The sequence below is a fragment of the Arctopsyche grandis genome, chromosome 1 (genome assembly GCF_051622035.1).
Source record: "Arctopsyche grandis isolate Sample6627 chromosome 1, ASM5162203v2, whole genome shotgun sequence".
NCBI classification, from domain to species: domain Eukaryota; kingdom Metazoa; phylum Arthropoda; class Insecta; order Trichoptera; family Hydropsychidae; genus Arctopsyche; species Arctopsyche grandis.
Window position 1 is genome coordinate 1,990,092 of NC_135355.1, and position 15,741 is coordinate 2,005,832.

Here is a 15,741-nt window from a genome sequence, read left to right on the forward strand (position 1 = left end):
AAAAAAAAAAAACCATATATTCTTGTAACGTGTATATTTATGTAATACAAAATGCAAAAATGTCTCAAGTTGAAATAAAATTCGAATATTTATTCAAGATCGAATTACATATAGATGTCTGGATCACGCTTGAGACATCCGGTATGTTCGCGTGTAGTTGGCGAACGAGGCACCATACAAACTCCTGATGTGATAAGAATTATGATATAAATTCTATTTATTTAGAGGTAAACGGGGTGAGTCGCACAAAATAAATGGTCAAAAATTGAATAAAATGAACATTCCGTCACACAAAAACATGATGATGTACGTCATGATGAGTGCGACGAGCTCAATTGTGATCTAAAGAACATTAAATATGTATATATATATATATATATATATATAGAGTTTACAGACCAAGTATTATATTATTATTATGTAGATTAAATGTGAATCTTTATTCCGCATGTACCAAGCATTTACGTTTGATAAGTGAACGTATTTAATACGGTGAAATAAATTGTGCCTTTCGAAACCTAGTAAAAACAAATTGTAATGTAATATATTTTTAATATATAAATTTATCATATTATAATGATTGAATTACAATTTTCAATAAAAAGTATTTTAAATCTGATTCGTTGTTTGTTTGAATCCGACCGGAAGTGTGTATGTAAAATAAAATGTTTTTTTTTTTTTCAATATGTACACAAATATATTATCATTAGTTATAATCTACATATAATACTCAAAAGAAATAACAAGAACAAGAACAAAGAAAAATCATCAAACAAATGTAACTACAACTATGTAAGTGCAAAAATAATTATTAAAAATGAGTCATTCGACATGTTGCGAATGCAAGTTGCCAAATATGTATGTACATTGGAGCACAAAAGCGACAACTCCACAATTTGCACAAAATTTAATAGCTGTGTCTCCACTTGTTCATTTTTCGTGCGACTTTGAGGCGCGTGCGCTTTACGGCTTCTATTCATACTATACAGCAGCACACTTCAGATAAGTTTTGGCTGAGTGCAAGGCAAAATCGGTTTACATATACACTACAGAGAGCGACGATACGGTGCAATATTGCTTGTTTCGTATCGTCGTCGATATTGACGTTTCCGTACGCGTGCACTCGCTACTATGACGTCAAGCTGTGCTTGAATATTTCCACAGTGGCCAAAGAAAGCCGGATGCGTTAGTGACGTGTACTGCTGTATAGTATGAATAGATGTTGTCGCCAAATGCAAAATGATGTACCAAAGAATACTTTTCGTACTGCTGGGGTATGTGCAGTTGCCAGTGCTAGTATACACAGACCTTTATAAGTTTTGGGAACAAAATATAATCTAAACCTTGAAGTGAAGTGTCTTCGGACATATTATTGCAAAGAGAAAACTAAGACAGTAGACAATAATAATATAAAAAAAAAAGTTTTTTAAAAACATATCTCTTCTATAATTTGTATATAAAATTATTATTTTGAATAAAAACAATAATTTTATTTTAATACCGCCATCTGTTTAAAACTAATAAACAAACGATGGATAAACGTCAACGACTATCTCGCCGGGCAGATACCAAACGCGTCTTACACGATATTTTTGCACCATCGTAATGGCGGAGGATCCATATATTGATGACCAAAATGAGCAATATGGCAAAGTATGAAAACGATCGGATAAGAGGCAAACTTTTTCCTGAATTGTAATCGTAAGTGAAACGTAAAGGAGTTATGTAATATGTAAAAAGAGTGGCGCTAAGCATTGATGAAAAATTCAGTCAACAGTAAGGTGACCATTTTAGATATTTTAAGGCTATTTGACAAAACCAGGACAATTTTTATTTCAAAAGAATGTTTCTAAATACTTGGATTATTTAAAACGTTAATGAACATTGATGCACATGTATGAAAATAAAAAAATCGATTTCAATATTCATAAAACAAGCCCAACCCAAGGATTCTGCCAAGATAGATACCCAAAAAGCCTGATAAAACTGTACTAATGGTTACATTAGTTGAAAGTATTGAACAAGTGTGGACGGTTTATTGAACGCATCTATGCATACCGCACAAGGTATGCATCATGTTGAATGTTGAAATGAAAATTGAAAGCGAACGTTGAAGACGAAAACGAATAAGAGTATAGACATAGCCATTAATTTCCATATACCATTGGCGCCGTCCACACACACGATATCTACATACGATATTTCCATATCCAGTTCCCATATTGTGGTTGCTATTTAGGAACTGGATACGGAAAATATTTCAAATATCGGTAGTATATATCGTGTGTGTGGACGGCGCCATTGAATTACATTGCTAACTTTTCAAAATAATGTCTGATATTTTAAATTCATTTCCTTTTCAAACAAAAATATCAACAACAAAAAAAACAAAAGAGCTTTTACAATTTATTTTTTTTATAAAACAGAAGCGCTTTTTTTTAGAAAAAAAAACAATGGAAAATTATTATTTTTATATTCAAAATTCTTGATTTATTGCAATCATTAAAGCACTATTTTGAACAATAAAGTTATACGGAGTCATCACGTATGCGCTCCAAGGATGAGATATGATGTGCACAAATCACGTCATAAGCCAACATCCTCAGATAAGGAGTCCACCGATTACGATTGGATCGGCAAAAAGTGCAAAATATCCTAATTTACTCACGACAATGATAAGATTACGAACTACATACAAAGCATTGTTTTAAACGGGCAATAAATAACAATAATAAATAAATAAACCGAACTACGTAATAACCATTTTATAGTCAAAAACAGCCGACGACACGCCAGCCTCGATATATAAAACTCATAATATTCAACTATATGCATGTACGTCGAGAACAATAAGCGCCAATATACATATACATACAATATATTACTATATATATATATATATAAAATATTCGAATTTCAGTATATAACAATGTACAAATAATAATATTTTCACACAAAAATAATAAAATTAAAAAAGAAAAAAAAAACACAAACATTATTCGGATAAGTACAAAAATTTCAAAACGTCTATACAATAATTCTATGTGTAAAAAAAAGGCAGTTTTTTTAGTTTGTGAAAGGCTTTTGACGATTTACAAGCTTATTTTATATATAAACTCAGTCATTCGTAGTGCGATCGCACATTCCATTCGATTATTTACACAATTATAATATGAAATTTCAAAAGAAAATCGGCTCACTATCATTCAAACTTGAAAAAATACATAGGGACAAAATCTAGTCCATTTTTATATATTATTTTTAATAATCATAATGGATTACAAATTTAAATTTTACCTAAAAAAAGTATTAACATTTCTCATAATGATCGTAAGTGATGACAAAACTTTGCAATACTGGAAATTTTTTGAACCCCATTCATTGTATTATAACTCTTTTTTTTTTAAATACACTATCGGAAAGAGATATAATTGTTAATTTTAATACACACATAAATGAATTCCAATAGTGAAAGATTAGTTTGAATCAAATTTTCTTTTCATATACAAATCTCAGTGCTACTTTAGTATGCGGTCTACCTTTGAATCGCAGTCGACTATTTTTTCTTTTATTTGCATCGTAGCAACGACCTGTTTATTATAAATTATTATGTTTTCCGGCTGCCCCATAATGTTGTCGAAGCATTTCTATCAAAATATCGTCAGCAGCGAAGAAAATACAGACCCTAACAACCTAATCTTAAATGAATCGGACCAACCCTAACTCAACCTAACCTAACCTGACCCTTATAAAAACAAGTGTTGGCTGCTAAGTTTTATTTCATCAATATTTTCACAAAAAAAAACATATCTTAGCAGCCAACACCTGTTTATTTAAGGGTCAGGTTAGGTTAGGTTAAGTTAGGGTTGGCCCTATTAATTTAAGATTAGATTTTTACGGTCGGTATTATTCAGTCTTACTGTCGCACGCGAGAACTGAGACAGTGAGTCTCACATTTTAAAGTAAAAACGTGAAAGTTTTTACTTTAATCGCATACTTAAGTAGATATGTGAAGGTAGACCGCATACTAAAGTGGCACCCAAATCTCTTATCTGCCCTAGATATTTTATAACAGCCATGGATTGATGTTGTCTCAAGAGAAATGTACTTTAAAATGAAAAAACTCATCTAATCATCAATATCATTCCAAAAGACGAAACTTGTTAATTATAATATTTAACGATTACTCTTCTAGTATCGAGAAGTTCATTCAAGTTCCACCATTGCATAAATTTACACACTATACAGATTCAATTTCAAACTAAAATAGCAATCATTTAACACTTTGCAAGCGGTCACGACATTTCTGTAACTGGATATATACTTCATATATAAATGATAAAACAGGAATCTGTTCTATATATTTTTTCTCATGGAACCATTTGAACTTGTAACATGTATTCGATGGTAATTGGACTATTCGTCACATTGGGGTGGTCACAAAGTCAATTTTTGCCATGAAAATCGCGAATACACAATATTTGGCACTCAAGTTCTCGTTACTATGTTAGTTATCGTTAGTATGATGGACTTTTCGGCTGCCAGATGTTCCGTTATAGAGATTTTAGTGACTTTGTGACGAGTAATTTGTGACCAGTAATCACCGAACCGTGTTCGATATTTGATTATAGGAACCATTTAAACTTGTAACATGCCTGTTATTTTTCAATCTTTCCCGTGTTTCTTCCGATTTCACACGTGAATTCGTGAATTTCAATATTAATTAATGCTATACGAATTTTAGCGAGTATCAAAAGTAATCCGCAATATCCGCTTGCAAAATGTAAACAACCAATTTTCTTTTATTATAAATATCAACACGATAAAATAATCATTGTAAATAGAATATAATTAAAAAAAATCTATACATTTAAAATTAACATGGAAATGACACGATTAGTCGTCATTTCAAAGATTAGTTGTCATTCGGCAGTGATTCAGTGGTATAATAACGCGATTAACATATATTAAGAGCTCAAATCAATGAGAGATCGGGGATGTGGAGTGTGTATACGTAATATTTCATCATTTCACAATATTGTTTCATGAGAAATTTCAACGTTAAAATCGACACTGAAAATTCAAACATTCAAAATCATAACCGGATATGTTTCGATGACTCCACAACCTTGATTTGTATTGTACTTCACATTGGATAATATAAGTAATATATATAATTTCACATACGTGTGTTGTAATACCGTAAATCGAATTGTACAAATTAAACTAAAAAGCATTATTCACGAGAAACTATCTCCGCTGTAAAGTTTTAACAATTCATTTTCCGTACACAAAACACTTTTTTAAAGCCATTCAAGTATCATTTCTGCTTTTGATCGACAAGTCGTGAATCAGTACGTCGTAACAGGTTCTTTCTACTAAGAAAAAATATATAAGTTTGGACACATTTAAATTTAAAAAACTATCAATGTATATAAAGGTGATTTAAGATTCATATTATTATATATAAATTATAGAATCCGTCGAAAAGTTTCACAAATATTAACAAAGGATACGTCGAAATTATGTCATCATTAGAGACACGTATTTTGGGCATTTTGCTATTAATGTTTAATTGATGCTAAAATTCGGAATAGATGCTAAAATAACAAACAAAAGTGAAATTTGCATAAAATTAATAAAATTAATAGACAATTTAGAAGGGTCTTTCTATCCCTTTGCCCATTTATTATGTGAAGAAATTGAGGGGATAAAACAGAGCTTGCAGTTTACCATAGACGGTGTTTTTCGTCTCGAAACCAAGCAACTGCTTTTGTCTACTACTGTAAACAAAAGAAGACAGTTATAGCTGTGTATCCAAAAGGCTGCTCAAAAAAGCGTCTTAAAACTAGACTCAAGACTAAATGAGACAAATCTATTCCTCCGAACATTGAGTAAACTATTCAATCCATCTGTGGCAGGTACAAAATCTAATATTAATGTTAAAGAAACAGTTTTGTTTTTTAGAAACCTGCCATTGTTTAATGTATTAACAGAGACTCAATGTTTGGAAGGATATCAGCACTTTTTTTAGACAATTAAGAGAATATAAAACAACAAATGCACGCCGGATATATTGCTATTATTGATGGCAACAAAAATTAAATATGAAGAGTTTGGTTGTTCAGCTCTAAAATCTATTTGGTGTCCCGTCAATATGTACAATATAATTGTTACCGATCGTCACACGAATCTCAAAAAAGAATCTGTAGAAATATGCTCCATGTTGAGTTTTAATAAATTATTTTTTAATTGTATATATGGATATAAATTTTATTAAAATTCATCAAAACCTTTTATTATTTAAAATTAAACTCTTCATAAAAATAGATGATAAAATTGAACATTTTAAATGCCCTAAAACGCTAAAATGCAAAAATTGACAAAAATAGATGCCCAAAATACGTGTCTCTAGTCATATATATAATAAATATTTCATATTTTTTTAATACGGAAAAAAATTGTTTTACGATGAAAATAATAAAGTAATAATGCTAGAAATTACATTATTCTTATTTCGAAAATCTTTGGTCAACGGTCAGGAACCCTATATAAACGATTGAGAGAAAGTACCTAACGAACGTCATTTCAAATTTTAGATCTCACGTATGTTTTTTGTTTTTTTTTTTTTCAGTCTTTTAGTCAGTGCTTATGGCGTGCATTTTCGCTATTCCGCTCATGCCAAATACATATCGATATAATTCAACTACACGGTTTTAAATAAAACTCTGTCGGAACGCGACAACTACGAGACCGTACGAACGGGGGCGAATCAGAGCGCGAGCCACGGGTGATGCTGCAGCGACTCCTTGGACCTGTCGCCGTAGTCGTACGTGACCTCCTCGCCCACCGAAATGTCCTGATTAGCTATCAGCACGAGGTGAGGCTTCGAGCCGATGAATATAGACTTGGTGATGAGATTTCCGTTACGAGAATGGTTCACCAATCGACCCAATCGGCCCGACTCGGAAGTGGCGTCGATGCTGCAAAAGACGACACAACAACATGAAAAAGATATCGAAACCCGTATTGAATCAAGTTACATAGTTTCCGAAGAAGTTACCAATAATTTTGATTGTTGTGTCGAAAGTAGTACATGTAGCAGCCGGCAGTGTGGTCTTGCGCGTAGTGAGCTTCGCGCAGACGAGCCTCCGCTATGTCGACTAATTCGCCGGCGTATTCCACTACGTAATCTCCTCGGCGAAACATACGAGAAGCGACAATGCCACGACCCTTTCCTTCGAAGGATGAAACCTGAAATTATTTGAATATTATCATTAATATCAGTCTGAAACGCCACGTCCTCCAGATAAATCCATAACATGGTAGTCAAATAGTACAATCTTCTTTGAAACGGAGTAGAGACCAGACAACAGAGAAGAGCAGAATGTCCCCGCTATTTTCATACACCGCGCTATTTGTGGAAACAGCCAGAAGCTGTCTCCAGAGAAGAAGGAACCTCAACACGGTCCACCGTCAACGAGAATGCATCTCGTGACCTGGTCTCTGGACGATCTAAACCCACTTAATCTATGTAACATCGTCCTGCAAGTTAGCCCAGCTTTCCCACATCGTCCAAACCATGTGGGACGTTTCTGGATGTCTCCGAAATAGCGGAAACACACGTGGGGCTTTTCCGTCAAGCGCCGATTATTATAATATAGAGAAGACCAAGATTTGAACTGAGATTCAAACTCTCAACCATTCAACTGGCAAGCAAATGGGTGCTAATTTAGCATGCGATCTACCTTTGAATCGCAGTCGACTTTTTTTTTTTATTTGAATCGCAGCAACGACCTGTTTATTATAATTTTTGTTTTTTCCTGCCGCCCCATAATGTTTTGACGAAGCATTTCTATCAAAATATCGTCAGCAGCGAAGAAAATACCGACCCTAACAACCTAATCTTAAATGAATCGGACCAACCCTAACTCAACCTAACCTAACCTGACCCTTAAATAAATAGGTGTTGGCTGCTAAGATACGTTTTTCTGTTTTATTTCATCAATATTTTCACCAAAATGAAATTAAATGAATAGGGCCAACCCTAACTTAACCTAACCTAACCTGACCCTTAAAAAATAGGTGTTGGCTGCTAAGATACGTTTTTTTAAGTTTTATTTCATCAATATTTTCAACAAAAAAACATATATTAACAGCCAACACCTATTTATTTAAGGGTTAGGTTAGGTTAAGTTAGGGTTGGCCCTGTTCATTTAAGATAAGGTTGTTTGGGTCGGTATTATTCCGTCTCACTGTCACACGCGAGAACTGAGACAGTGAGACCGCACATTAAAGTAAAAACGTGAAGGTAGATCGCATACTTAAGTAGATATGTGAAGGTAGACTGCATACTAAAGTGGCACCAGCAAATGTTTATTTATATATGTGGTAGAGATTCCTGACAGATGACGCTGTTCAGGACCACGGTTGGGATGTGGCGATTGAGGTGAAGATCAAACACGTGCGTTTTCAGTCATGTTGTTTATTAACCCTTTGCCCGCATCATTAAATTTAGCGAACATGCCCTGTACGCGGCTGCTTTTTTGCGGATTTTGTTATCGCGTTTTCGACTATAAATGTAGGTTGTAATATTTTTTTGAATTTTACAACCTATATTTATTTTTTTTGACTACTGCCATCTATTGAATTTGGTAAAGTATACATTTAGTAATATTTTCAACCAAGTTATAAAATTTTAACACAATAGACGGCTCTTATACAGGTTGGAGATCTATGCGTGTCTCGCGCGCTGAGGGCATGTTCACTAGGACATGTATAGTAGTCGTACGTGGTGGAAAGGTTAAGACGATACGTGCGGAGGTTTAGCGACTAACCGCACGGAGCACAGGTCCAACTGCGACTAACCGTTACATCTCTGCCCCTTTTCATTCCCTTCTCACAATCAGTCGCAACATACTCTTTCTCAGCCATAGCCCATACATCAGCCTTTCGTTCAATTCCAACCCTACAACTATATATATATATATAGAAAAAATAAATAAAAATATTTTTCAAATTACCGTCAGACCGTCTTCTCTCTGTTCTTGGATCGCAAGTTCCAGATCCTTCTGTTTTTGCTCCATGACTTCCTTTTTGGTCTTGCGAACGCTCCTCCTCACCGGAAAGTATTCGGTCAGTTTGTGGTTGGCCACATTTGTCACACCGTTGACTTTACACTGTTTAATCGTCGCAACTTTAGAACACTTTAAGACTTTATCTTTCGATTCCGTCTTATTCGAAGAGCTATCGGACGAATCGAAATCGTCCCCATACAATTTCTTATTACACATTTTAGAATTGAGCCTAAAAATTTAACAAAACCATTGAATATTCTTGCGAAAAAAAATCAATACGAATAAAACCAACAAATAGGAACCTTCTCTTCGTTCTGTGTTTGTACGTTTGAAAAGCGAGCTGACCTATACTGTGTGACGACACAATTTCGTCATCGCACAAACTTATTCTATGTGGAGTTTTGATATTTTCCTTGACAGTTGCTGAAATTTAAAAAAAAAAGAAACGTATTAATATTAAATTCATTCATATAAATCATATTGTAGGAAATAATCACCACATCGTTGTAGAGTGGAAGCGTGTTTCCTCGGAGAAAGACGAACATTCAAAGACTCTTCTTTCACATCCGTGTCACTTTCAGTATCTTCGATGCTGTCGACGGGTTCCTCCTTAACGAACACCTTCGTTATATTAACATTGTTTATTCTCCCGTTGTAAGTGTGGTCTTTCTTGAATATATTATTGATGATGAGTTTCTTTTTGTCCGGCTTGTCCGAGTATATGATGTCGTTTATGTCGGCAATGTTGAACTGGAACGGATCGTTTTTTATCTCATCGTAGTGTGCGTAGTCGTCGTTTATGGACGAGAGCGCGTTTCCGTCGTACAGATCGGACGAGGGTTTGTCTTCGTCGAAGCAGTCAACGGTGCTGACGATTTGGAAGTAGCTCGTGATGTGACCGTTCTTCGGCGACGTGTCGGTGATGGTTTTGACGGGAACGTTTCGACGCGAACGCGTCATCGGCGGTGAGAATCCGTTGCAACGCTCCATATTTATTATGCAGTTCAAAGGACAGCACACATTTAAACCGATATCAATCTGGACAGGATTCTGAAATCGTACAGAAAAATAAATACTTAGTAATGTTTATACTTTCGGAAATGAAATTTAGGTAAATAAAATTAATGAAATCGTTGCAAAATTTATGATTAATATGTGAAAGCAGTAAAGTAGTGTTTACAAACATGCGAAATACTAAAATGCGACCTTTTGAACTTGAGCAACAGTCAAAGTCTAGTATTTCAACACATTTCAGACATTTAACAGCCGCCTTCTATGGAAGCTTTGGGTGACAAGTCTGCAGCGCGGCTGTCTTCCATAGAATTTCTGAACTTTGCACGGGATTTTGAGCCTTATATGCGCCTATTTCAACTGTTTTAAGGTTCAAAATTGGTTGAATATATTACTGAGAGTTGAATGCCATCAATTAAATTTGCTTAAAATGAATATATACCAATCAAAATTAGTGGTTTGGTGGAACCATACTGAAACCTCGTTTATGTGACGTCACGTCTGTTGAACAATGGCGACGATACGTCTCAATTGTATGAAGAATGATTATTTGACAATTAAGCCAAAACTACGAGATATACTATGTATTTTATTGTTTAAAATAATACTTTGTGTTAATTAACATATCTGGTTACTTGAGTAAATATTAAAATCTGTATTTGAGGTCGAAAACTCGATTGCCAAATTGGCGAAAAAGGGGCTGCATACAGAGCTTGTTCGCTATATTTATTGCCGCGGGCAAAGGGTTAACAATTAACAAATATTCATTAATAAAAAACATTTCTTAGAAGACACCATCCCTAGCGATTATTGCTTCCAATCCCAGAAGATTACTTCAGCACCGGGATTGCAGTGCTAGGAATTTCCGATCCCGATGCTAACATCGGGAAATCAATTGTATAACAAAAAAATGGTCAATTGTATATTTTTATATTTCAAAACCGCTCAAATGCATTTTGCAAACTCTCTCGATGTTTCACGCAAAAAATACTCCTCATATCGGCGTTCGTGTTTTGAGAATTTGGCTACATTCTTTAAATTTTCGGTTCACATCCATTTCTAGATTTCTAAGATTAAATAAAATAAACATCCTTTAATATAATCAAATAAAGTAAAAAACATCACTTTGATTCATTGATTCGTTTTTTACAAATAATTTGTACCGTCTAGTAATTATTCATCGAAACAATCCACCTAATGTAAAAACTGCAATTACATTGATTTTATGTAAAAAAATTCGGATGTGACCAACCCACGACTTTATCTATGTAATCACACATATCGGCTATGAGCATTTTCGATACAAATGTTTGGAAACTTACACAATATAAAAGTTTTACTTCCGGTTTACGAATTATCGTGGTCACAACATTTTTGACTTTTCTTAGAGAAAAAATCCCACCTCTGGTTTATTGTATTTAGTATTTTTCGCAAGCTGGCGTCAAAACGGGTCAGAGAAATCAAATGGACTATGATTGTCATTGCTCATCCCACTATTGTTCATTATATAATGTTGTTTTATGATTTTTCCTTATTATTTTTGTAAAAATAGTATGTTTAAAGAAATTTTACTAGCACCGTAATCCCGGTATTCAGACTAGTTTCAGCACCGGGATTCACAGTACCAGAAAACACTGGGATTGGAAGCCTTAGTAGGCAGGGCTATGGGAGTAAAGTTCCAAGGCCTGGACTACTCGAAGGGTTCTGTGTTGGTACGTCCAATTGACCAATTTTGATATTTTATATTATTCTACATTATATATGTATCTATTTAATGTTAAATGTTTATTATTTTTCGATCCAAGCATTCTTTGTGTCGATGTGAAATAGTACCTGTTATATCATACTTTCATATTCAATTATTTAAAAAAATAATAACCAACATATAGGTATTTTTTTAATAGTTCTGATAAATTGTTCGCATTTTAAAAATATATCTATAATATGTTTTTTTTTTGATTTGTCATAGGGTCCGGAATAATTTTTTTCCAGCGCTTGGGATTCTTCTCGACGGACCTTTAATATGAGTCCAATGAATTTGTTCATTCATACATTTTGATTAAAAAATGTTTTTGTTTACTACGAGGCAACCTCAAAAATGAAACGGCCATCCGCCGACTATCAAATTTTAATAATCATCAATAATAAAACATAACCTACAATAATGTTTTTGAAATACATATTAATGGATAATAATAAAGCATTTATGAGAGCATAAAAAAAATGAAAGAAAAAAACAAAACGTTAGAAAAATAAAAAACAAATGAAAAATGAAAAAACAAAGGTTCACTTGTTTCACTTTGAGGTTAGGAAGCGTCGGTAGATTTTAGCGTCAGCGATTAGTATGCGCGCGTACGTGTGCTCGTGCGCTTGTGTGCGTGTGCGTGTGCGTACGCGTGCGAAAGAGACGGAAAGATACGATAGAGACAGAGATAGAAAGAGAGAGAGAGAGAGAGAGAGAGAGAGAGACGGGACGAATGCGCGGTTGAAAGAGGATACGAGCTGCAATTAGACGATTCGACGATTCGACGATAAATAATATATGCAACGTTGTAGGAACGCACCTCACTCAGCGAATTGTCGGCGGGGGTTCTGTTCGGGCTGTATTTCTATTCGGATTTGGATTTGTATTTGTATTTGTATAGCTTCTAATCGCTACTTGACCATCACGCTTGCCCCACCTTTCCCCTTCCCCTTCCCCTCCCCCTCCCGTCGAACTTCGAACCTCGAGCGTGCAGAGGCAGAGCCAGCGCCAGAGAACGGTGGTGATGGTCGATGGTCGATGGTCGATGGTCGATGGTCGATGGTCGATGGTCGATGGTCTGTGCTCGATCGCGAGACAAGTCGAGCTGGCAGTCACAGTCAGTAGTGAGTAGTGAGTAGTGAGCAGTGAGCAGTGAGCAGTGAGCAGTGAGCAATGAGCAATGGGCAGTGAGCAGTGAGTAGCGAGCCGTTGGCCGTTGCCGTTAGCCGTGAGCCGTCACCCGTGCAACGCCTGGCGCCTGGCGAATGCGTCCGCGTCCGCGTCCGCCGCTCACCGCTCGCCACTCGGCATCACTCGTTCAAACTAGCAATGTGATGCAGTCACGGCTGCCAACTCAACTCAATTTTATGCCCACGACCGAATGTTGCTAGTCCAGCCTAAACTCATTTGCAAATATTCTCTTGTTGCATATCTACTTCTAATATATATTTCTCATCATGACCCTAGCCAGGAGAAGGCTATGGGGGTGCCAGGCCAGAGAGATGTAATAAGAATAGAGGGGCCCTTACGAATAAATAATTGTTGTCAATTGTACGCGGTACGTCTCTATAAATACGCTACATCGCACGGAATACAATCGGATCAATTTACTTATAAAAATGTATCCGATGTTGTTTATTGTGTGCTTTTGAATGTATTGTGCAATTTTTACCGATGCACTCGCCCATCTTGCGAGTAATATAAACAAACAGACAAGTTTTTATCGGACATACGTCGAGCACCAAGCGTCAAATACGACTGATGCTAAAATTATTTAGATCTATCCGTGGACAGAATGTCACTTGACAACAAAAGAACACCTAAAGCCACTTCTATTAATATTAAATTTCTCTGTGCCAGGCCCCCTAATATTTAAAAATAATACATATTGAGGAAAAAATCGTAAAATCACATTCGACGCCTCGGGTGATGTTTTTTTAATAAAAATACACTATGAAAACGTCAGCTTGTTTTTGATTATTCGCAATATGATTCTTAAACTTTTTGTAGGTATAAAACCGTATTAAAACACCGCAGGAGTAAATCATTTTCGAACAAAATAGCATTATAGGAATATAGCACAACTTGTGTTATCGCGAATCAAAGCCAGTCATCTCGTCTATTTCACAACAATACACAAGTCGTACGATGACATCATCGCGCTCCTATACAAACATGCAGAGCTAACCTCGCCTGGAATTATGTTCGCTACTCGGGGGCAACGACCCAATCCGACTATTCCAGAAGGAAGATTTCATCACTCGAGCAACTTTGAGGCACATCTGCACACTGATCTGAAACTTTTAGAAGTATGATCTCGTCACCGGAAGACAAAGAATAACCTCAAGCTCCGGAAATCTTGATGACATCACTCAACCAGTAAATAACCCATAGCATCAGAATTAGATACCAGTTCGGTCAGTTGAGCCAAACACGCTGAAGTAAGCAACTAGCCCATTTCCCCGCGAATCTAATATATAATTTCGAAAGAGACTTTGTATGTATGTAAGTATGTATATATGTAAGTATCTTTAGTTGGAAACTTCGTAAACAAAACAAAGTTTCTATGACGACAATTGAATTGGTTGAATATCCTATTTTTTTCGATTCAAATAAATTTAATAAAAAAACTGTGGCGGCTCGCTTATACGACATGGTCGAGTTTGGTTGCCTTCCTGCGAGTGGGGACCAACCCGGCTGGGTTCGGAGAGCCGCTACCCACTCTGTCTTCAGCTGTCATATAATAAACACGTGCATTAATATGCCAGTCGTCTCATTCGTTCATCTCTCCATACTGGTGACCCCCGACATCGAGCCACGCAGCCTCGATCAATTTCAACATGCCGCTCATCCCATGCCGCTCATCCCTGCCTCGCCGAGCCAGGCTACCCGCTACCAGCTACCCGCCGCGCCCCCATCGCCATCAACACAGCACGCCGCGGCCCGCGGGTGACAATAAACGAGCAGACACGGCTACCTACCTACTTATCGACATGAGTCCAGCCACAACGTCGATGACAGGTGCAAAAAAATGGGGGAACGAATGAGACGACGATCTTGACAGCTGGATGTGGAGTCATGCGCGATCCACTACACATAGAACGGTCATCCAGCACCACAAGATTCATCACACACCACCTCAGCACCATCATCATCATCATCATCAAGGCCCCGTCCGTCCCCACGAGCGTCGTCACGCCGAGACGGGCGGCAGCGCTACAACACCTCCACGAGCCACAACGACTCACAGTCCAGCTCGGAGTATCATCAACCACATCGATGCCCCTGCCACCCCCGCCGCCCCACCAACCGACATCAGCCTCGGAAGAGCGGCGCCGCCGCAGCATCGCATCGCATCGGCGCGACCATCGGACCACCCACCGTCCTGCTCGCGACGTCACCGCCCTCGAATCTACCGACCATTCAGGGCGGTACACCTATGTACACAGCGGATGACCCACGTCAACAATTTTTTTCTCCCCACGTAATAATTTTTTTTCTCTTTGTGTAACAATAATTTTTTTCTTTTGTAAAATTTGTTTCTTTGTAATTTTGGTATCGCTGATGCTGGGGGGGGAGTGATGTGGCGGCTCGCTTATACGACATGGTCGAGTTTGGTTGCCTTCCTGCGAGTGGGGACCAACCCGGCTGGGTTCGGAGAGCCGCTACCCACTCTGTCTTCAGCTGTCATATAATAAACACGTGCATTAACATGCCAGTCGTCTCATTCGTTCATCCTCCATAAAACAAATTAATATTTACTATTAGATTCTTCATGTTTAAGCTGTTTGTATTACAAATACTGAGCGAAGCCGGGTAAAACAACTAGTATACTATACTATTATAACTAACTTGTATACTGTACTATAATAAACAATTAAGCACCTGACTTGGAATGGGTGACGTCAG

At 36.6% G+C, this 15,741-nt stretch overlaps 1 protein-coding gene and 1 long non-coding RNA gene across 8 annotated transcripts in view; both read right to left on the reverse strand.

Moving 5' to 3' along the window:
• Positions 1 to 6,447: 6,447 nt before the first annotated feature.
• Positions 6,448 to 13,193, reverse strand: Set8 (SET domain containing 8). 7 transcript variants are annotated; one of them, XM_077445806.1, is made up of 6 exons: positions 12,653 to 13,193; positions 9,575 to 10,127; positions 9,380 to 9,500; positions 9,024 to 9,306; positions 7,064 to 7,254; positions 6,448 to 6,983 (listed from the first exon to the last, which is right to left on the reverse strand). In XM_077445806.1, the coding sequence occupies exons 2-6, from the start codon at positions 10,065 to 10,067 to the stop codon at positions 6,773 to 6,775; spliced, it is 1,299 nt and encodes a 432-aa protein (XP_077301932.1). In that variant the 5' UTR covers positions 10,068 to 10,127; positions 12,653 to 13,193; the 3' UTR covers positions 6,448 to 6,772. The 7 variants fall into 7 exon arrangements, with proteins under 7 accessions (XP_077301932.1, XP_077301984.1, XP_077301956.1 ...); XM_077445858.1 differs by having other exon boundaries at positions 9,578 to 10,127; positions 13,073 to 13,188; XM_077445830.1 differs by having other exon boundaries at positions 13,073 to 13,188.
• A 1,359-nt stretch (positions 13,194 to 14,552) lies between these two features.
• Positions 14,553 to 15,741, reverse strand: part of LOC143922763 (uncharacterized) — a 33,275-nt gene continuing 32,086 nt past the window's right edge. Inside the window, exon 2 of the long non-coding RNA XR_013261645.1 lies at positions 14,553 to 14,717. This is a non-coding gene — a long non-coding RNA (uncharacterized LOC143922763). The remainder of the gene's footprint in view (positions 14,718 to 15,741) is intronic.

What these genes read in the sequence shown, in the direction of transcription:
- Set8 (XM_077445806.1), bottom strand. Translation starts at nt 10,067, where the DNA reads ATGGAGCGTTGCAACGGATTCTCACCGCCGATGACGCGTTCGCGTCGA. An exon ending in AAACACAGAACGAAGAGAAG is followed by an intron (nt 9,307 to 9,379) that starts GTTCCTATTTGT and finishes TTAAATTTTTAG; the next exon opens with GCTCAATTCTAAAATGTGTA. An exon ending in CACAACAATCAAAATTATTG is followed by an intron (nt 6,984 to 7,063) that starts GTAACTTCTTCG and finishes CGTCTTTTGCAG; the next exon opens with CATCGACGCCACTTCCGAGT.